The sequence below is a fragment of the Charadrius vociferus genome, unplaced genomic scaffold (assembly GCF_000708025.1).
Source record: "Charadrius vociferus isolate BGI_N301 unplaced genomic scaffold, ASM70802v2 scaffold1038, whole genome shotgun sequence".
Taxonomy (NCBI): Eukaryota; Metazoa; Chordata; class Aves; order Charadriiformes; family Charadriidae; genus Charadrius; species Charadrius vociferus.
In genome coordinates this window covers 439,010-446,322 of record NW_009649630.1, presented here as the reverse complement: position 1 = coordinate 446,322, position 7,313 = coordinate 439,010, and the positions used below count along the sequence as shown (strand labels likewise).

Sequence of the window (7,313 nt, the reverse complement as noted above, 5' to 3'; positions counted from 1 at the left end):
AAGGTTATAGCCTTTCTTTGCTGTCGTCTCAACAAATTGTTCAGTGCGAAAACAATACGAAATTACTCCTTAACTGTGCACAAATTCTATTGAGTACACAGTGTGCTTTAGTTCTCTGCTGGCAAATTGGTTAAATGCGTGGCTGTCTTAACTGCCGTACAAGCTCTCTAGGCTGTTTGCAAGACTTCATTTGGAAAATCCCCAGCTGATATCCATATTCTTCCCAATGGGGAGCTGTTGCACTGAGGCTGGTGGGATGCACTTACAGAGGTCTTGTCAAGTCTTGGCAGAAGTGCGGGGAAAAGCCTTACAGCTTATCCGAGAACACCCAGCGGGTTGGTTTGCTCTATTAATTTTAAGTACTGTGTTCCCAATGGGGTGCTACGATTTATGACTGTACTGCCAGATAAAGGACACTTCTTCATATGGTACCATTTTAGTCACATACTGGGACTACCAGTGTTATGCATTAGGTCAAAAAAGTGAGCCAATATGCATAGTTTTCAGAGTGACCCTTACTTGCATAGGGCTTGGTGTTCAGGCAAAACAGCAAGCAGAGCACTTGGGAGTGTAATATAATCCATCCATCCTTCTGTGAGTGCTGTTCCAGCTTCTCTGGTGTAAGAACAATTTCAGTGCTCCATTTCCTGTGGTTGAGTGTATGTCTGGTCTCCTGCTGCCTCCTCTCAAGTAATGGTACTTACCAACTACAGGGACTGTTTGAAAACTATTTTTGTAGTGGGAAAGTAGTTATCTTTTTGTGTCTGCCCCATTATCTGGCCAGCTCTTAAGCGTTGCTTGTCTGTTAACTTACATTAGGAACTAACCGAATGTTGATGCACCCATGGATTTTTTTGTCAGTAATAAGAGAAGTGCTGGTATACTGCAGGAATTTTGCAGAGAGCCTGCTCAGTGTTACATAGTCAAAAAACCTCAACCCTTCTGGCAGAGGCCTGTTCGAAACAGTAAAATTTAATAGCATTATTATTCTGACTCCTCTCCCCTAGTGCTCTGGTGCACACGCTATTTTGTTAGTGCTGGGGTTCATTCCCTGGTTTTGAATATTTCCGTTTTTCTTGAAGGATTAAGTTTTTCCTCTTCCATCTCATGTATATCAAAAAAACTTTTTCTGCTTACTCCTGCAGGCATACCAATCATATATGATTGTATCCAAAAGAATCTTTTTTTGGACAAAATTTCCTAATGTTGCTTGTATCAGTGCAGCTCCAGTAATGGGACCAATTTGATTTTTAGATACTTTTTCCCTCCTTCTGGAACAATTCACTGCCTGTTCTTTCCAGTTAACAGGGGACTTTCCGTTTGGATAGCTACTAGATACCTTCAAAAATACTGATTATAATAATAATTTCGTTTCAAAGCCACGGTTACTGTTACAAGGAACTGCACTGTATAAGAATGCAGACAAATAATTCCTTTTCATGTGTTTTTTTGGTACATATTTATGTTTATATGCATACCCCACATTTGTGTTCCGACTAAATTATTTCTAAAATTTTGATGCTAAATTATGTAAAACCAGAATCTAGTGTATTCTCAAAATTAACACTTAACAATTTTAACTCTGTGACTGTCTTCAGTCATATTTATGAATGGAATATTAGGTTTGCCTCTTGTCCTTTTCTGTGTACCTCCATGGAAAGTTTGGTTCTGTCTTCTGTGCAGTCTTCAACTACCTAATAGATAGTTATCAACAAGCAAAGATAAAGAAGAATTATACAAAATGAGCTAAATTTTCCCACTGCTTGACTCTTGAACAAGAAGTCTTCTGTGCCTGTTGATGGGACAACACCTCTTTCAGAAGATAGCACCCAGCATTACTTCTGCTGGATTCTCAGTGTAATCCCAGTTGCTTTGGAGAGAAAACTTCTTACATGTTAACCTTAGGGTAATATGATGCCCTTGCATAGTTGTAAGGATTGATTCCATTTTATTTTTCCTGATATAATGGAAATTACAGTGAAATGAATATAAATTGTGAAATATTTTTGAGCAAGCAAAGTTGTTGCAAGCACTCATAAATCTCAATATTTGGATAAACATGAAAATTTATAGCATGTGCAGAATTTTAAAGCAAATGAAAGGAAGAGATTGCTTTTAAAAATCCAAGTACAAGTAGCAGTGAAGAAGAAAGGGATAATCATAATGCATCATGAAAATTATGCCTTTTTTGTCTGTTGATACTATTTGAAGAGTTTCTGATTGATAAGGGTCCCAGGTCTGTCCCTGAAGTTCCCGTGACAACAGTTTTGTCATACATAAAGGGCAACCTCCATCTGATACAACAATTTGGTTTCTGATTTCTCTGTCCTCCTAATCCCACTGTTGTCCTCAGGGAAGTTGTGACTTATTTAATGTTATCATCACACTAATCAGACACTGAGGTTCCAAATGAATACAGTACTTTTTTTGAATGCAGCCCCCTCCCTGAGAACAGTGTAGATAATGGAAATTGGACAACATTGTGTAAATAAAAAATAAATGCTTCTTGCTAATGCAGCTCAGTAAACCTAGGCTTACTGTTTGCCTGCGCCATTTGTAAATACAGAGCTATGCCAACAAAAAGATCTTTCTTTTTATGAAAGAAATAAAGTTATATGAAATATGACTTGATCTTCATTTTAAATTATTTTTCCTGAGATGATTTTTTAATGTTCGTTTCTTGTTTGTTACAGCTTAGTTGTAAGTGATGATGATGTGTGGAGAGACCAGTTTTACAATGGAAATATTAAGAAAGAAAGAGGTAATGAACACATTTCAAAATAGTATGTTGCAACACTGTAACTTAATTCTACATTGAAAAATAAAATTTAAAATTAGTGTGTCATATATATGTAGTAAAAAGTACTAAATAGGCTTCATTTCATTTATTAAGATATAAAACCTTTCCTAGAAAATCAGACTAAAACATATCTTAGTTAAAGAAATGAAGCCCTGTTATTTTCAGTTGTCATTACAAAAATGATACTGAAAACTGGGGAAAGTTTCCATGGTTCCAGTAGCAATGCTGGAAGGGTGGGAACGCTACCGTGGCTGTCCGATTGGTACATCATCTACACCTGCTCTGAAAAAGAGTAAGATAGCACAGCATGGGGAAAAATCTATTTATGTTGGTTCTTTCTTTGTTGCTAGCATTTCTGCAGTAATTCTAGTATTAATGCATTACTGGAATTTTGTCTGTGTTTGCTGGTATAGCAAATTAAGCTTTATCATTAAAAAGTATGTGTAGTAAAGTAACATTCTACATATTCATCTGTTATCCGCCGAGCATAATTACAAAAATACCAGTTTAACTATGTATATATAAATTCTGCATCCATAGAAACAACACATGACGGCTTTTACTGTGGAACTGTTTTATTTTGCTGATACTCTGTTTACATTGAAACACGTGTCTATATTTAAGGTGCGATAGTACTACGTCTCGCCAAATCATGGTTTCGTATAGGATCCTTAGAAATCTTAGCTCATTCTGGGGAACTGGACTTACAAAGGTTTGAATTCAATCTTCATACTAACTGTATTAGTTTTCTTAAACAAATATATATTAGAATGCATATATACAGTTGGAATTTAGACATGAATTATTTACAAAGGAAGATTGCATAATTTAGAAAGATAACCTGCTATTTTTATACAAGTATACAAAAGAACTTACCTCATTAGGGTCCCCTAGATGTTTCTGCAGGCCTGGATCTGCATGAGAAAGGTTTTATAGCTGAAATAGTTCTGGTAACTAAGCGCTAGGGAGGAGTTGTTTGTTTTGGAAGGATTTGTAAATTTAGGGTATAGGTTCCTACATTTCTCATAATTGTCTGTGAAGCTGAATTAACAGAACTATGAAATGATTCACTAGCAAAAGTATGTTGTATAAAGTATGCTCTCCAGAAAAATGCAGAACCAGAGAACTGATTTTAAGTTTAGGTTTAGGTTTTTTTGATTAAAGTATTTGTGACCCATTGGATTTAAGGAGCATGTAAAGACCACTTGTACACGTGTAGAGTAGATGACTCCTTCCTGCCTGTTTCGGAGGGGACTTCAGAAAGAGTGGCCAAGAGCAGACCAAGGCTAGTGTGACTGTCTGTGCTTCCTCCTCAGAAATGGTGCTCCTGAAAGAGGATGTCTTGGAGCAACCAGCTAAAATTCAGAGGCAATAGTTTAGACACCTTTCTAACGGTCAGGTTGCTAGGTACTCTGATAAAATCCGCAGTTTCAGGGGAGTTCGGCGATTTGCTCCAACAACCCGATTAGAAGGTAAAGCTTAGATATTTGTGTGTGCAGCCGCCCTGCCCTTGCCCAGGTCCAGCCCTCGCCCAGGCTGCCTACCCCACATGTAGCCTCCTGTGCCAGTGGCCCTGGCTGGCTCTGACCACAAGAGTGTCCTACAGGGAGCTCCTAAATTTACCAAATGCCAACCACTCTACTTTAAAGCTTTAGATCTGCAAAGATATGCATTTGATAGGCATTGCAATTTTTAATGCATGTACCCAATTTCCTGAGCCTGTCTTGTAGGACTGTGAAGCACTCTTTTGGGAATGGCCAGTTACTATGGCAAGTAACCTACTTCATAAGAATTCGGCCATAAAATTTTCTTTGTCAGAATTCTAATGTAGAATTCTAATGTAGAATGTAATGTACATTATTCCTTGTAATTCTATACATTTTTTTGGATATGCAAATTTCTTTTTTTTCTTAAAAAATTGATATTACTGTATGCAAAACCAGATCCTGGTGTGCTCTGGAAGTTTAACACACGGGAATAATTTTAAGTCTGCATGGCAGTCTCCAGTAATGTGTATAACTGGAACTTGAAGTTTTATCTCTAAACATTTGGAAGGGCTTAATCCAAGACTCATTGGAATAAATAGATTGAGTTTTCTAATAACTGTTTGCGACAAGCTGTAGATCAGCATTTAGCTGTTTGAAAACAAGAATTTTGAATGATCAGTTCTAAAAGTGCCAGTTTTGTTTAAAGAATTCTGCCTCTCCTATTACAGAAGATTGCTAGACTTTCTCATCCAGGAACATTTTCCATCAATAGCCATGAATGATTCAAATAGGTATCTGGTAAGTCTTTTTTAAGAGTTATTTTTATTTTCCACAAGCATGTAAACAATAATTATACAAAACTTTTCAAAGTTCCAAATTTTAAAAGGTTTTTAAAATTTGAAGTAAGCTTCCCAGTTTTATTAGCAAAAGTTTGTTAATTCGCTTTTGTAAAAACCTGCTTCTTGAAGCTTTTTTTTCTCAAAGTCAAATATGAACATTCTTCACCACTTTTCATGATGGAAATGTTTGTTGGGAAGCTTTCATTTTCTGTTTGTTTTTTTTTTTTTTTTCTGTTACTGCTCAGATTTTAAGTAAGTGGTCGCCATGAAGTGATGAATTACACTTCTTCTAGTATGAATGTAGTATATATAGTACATACTAGTATATACGCTAGCATATATAGTGTCTTTGATTCTTTTTTTGAATTTTTAATGGTTTTTAGGGCATCTGTGTGTACTTGTTTAACTATAGTCTTTTCTGGATAAGGTTATTGTGCCGTCACTTTGTTTAGAATGTGAACGAAAAGTCCTGACAGGCAGCATATACATTTAAAAATAGAATGTATGACATCTTTCTGAAGTGAATCAAATGTTAATGTTATTGTATTCCATATTTTTGATTCAGAGGACTTGAAGTAAAAGATGTATTTGATTTTAGGAATTTTTCTCTACAGTCGTATCAGAGACTGCAAATCTGATTGCATTGTGGATGTCTGTGGGGTTTGCACATGGTAAGCTGCAGTAGATGGCGTTGGCTTTACAGGAGCGACTCTTTATAGTTGTATACTTAAAGATGGCTTTCATTTGTCACTTTGTTCTTCAGTTCTTCTGATATCTTCGCCCACAGCAGTATCTGTTGCACATTAATATACAAGTTTTTTCATAACAGGAGCACTTTCTGATCTTTCAAAGCATAACTGTGTCTGGCAGAAGCAAGAATATAGGAGCAAGAGTTCACAGAATTGTTGTAATAATCTGATGTACAAAGACCATGTATTGATGTCATATAAGTTTAATTGCTCTGAATTTGATGCATCTACATAAAAACCTGGCTTTTTAAAGAGCATAGGATACGGTGCTGACTACCTTTGTTTCAGATTTACATTAAGAAAAACAAAATAGCATTCTCTTGCTAATACAGCACCCAGTCAACTTGCAAGGAAGCAGCTAATGACCAATTTGCAAGATACTATTTCAGTCCTGTGTAGCACTGAAAGTAAAAGGAAACAGTGCCACCTAGGTATAGAAACCAGATGAAAGATAACATAGCAAAGAGTTTCTCATTTTCATACTTAAAATGCAGGCCAGGTCCAGAGTAAGAGACACAAGTTTATTTCCCAGAGTCTGATTTCTGAAAGGTAGCAGCTCCAGATTTCTCTAGATTCAGTGGATCTGTTTCACAGCAAATTTTCTAAAGGCTACAGGATTCAGGTGGAATTTTAACTTTTATATCTCCTTGTTGTTTAATTGTAGGCGTGTGCAATACAGATAACTTCAGTTTATTATCCATAACAATAGATTATGGTCCATTTGGATTTATGGATTCCTATGACCCAAGTGAGTGTAGCACATGTTTTTAAATGCAATTTTTTACTTATAATAAACTCTTTATATTAATTTATGTAGTTTCTGTGTGCATGAAAACTAACATTATTAGCAGAAAAATCCCAAGGATATGTATTGTTTGAAGAGTTTTAGGGAAAAAAAAATTATATCAGAGGCCAGTTGCATGATACACTGTACAGGTTGCATTTCAAGTGCTAAAAGTCTTGTTAATAAAATATTACTATTAAAGCCATTTTCATGAGAATGTTTCCACTTGAACTTCATCAATTGAATAGATGCTACAACAGAAACCTAGAAAACTAAAAATTGCATATTGCTGTAAGCAGCCAAAAGCAAAAATAGTATACAGTAACTCTGCATGCATCATGCTTTAGCTTTATAGATACAGCAGCTAATTATATGCTGGAAGAAATAAATCAAACCTACCCAATCATGGCAACCTTTCTTTAAAAGTATGAACTCAGTCAGTCTGGGATTAATAGATATAGTTCCAGTATGTACATAAATGCATATTATTACATTATTGTTTAGAGGTTGCATTTGAGTAAGTTTCAGAACCAGCTGTGGTTATCTCGCTGTTTTCAGGAGACTGCAACCTCAAATTAAGGAAAACTCATGAGAATAAATTTCATATTGTTTCTATTGTATGGAAAAAACAGGACTTTTCTGGTTTTAGATCTT

The 7,313-nt window shown here is 35.8% G+C and overlaps 1 protein-coding gene across 1 annotated transcript in view; it reads left to right on the top strand.

The window, feature by feature from the left end:
• The window catches only part of LOC104291346 (selenoprotein O-like), a 22,439-nt gene that overhangs the window by 3,550 nt on the left and 11,576 nt on the right, over positions 1-7,313 (top strand). The window contains exons 7-11 of the mRNA XM_009890570.1: positions 2,694-2,761; positions 3,425-3,512; positions 5,016-5,085; positions 5,725-5,797; positions 6,540-6,623. Coding sequence (XP_009888872.1) covers positions 2,694-2,761; positions 3,425-3,512; positions 5,016-5,085; positions 5,725-5,797; positions 6,540-6,623 — 383 coding nt within the window. The remainder of the gene's footprint in view (positions 1-2,693; positions 2,762-3,424; positions 3,513-5,015; positions 5,086-5,724; positions 5,798-6,539; positions 6,624-7,313) is intronic.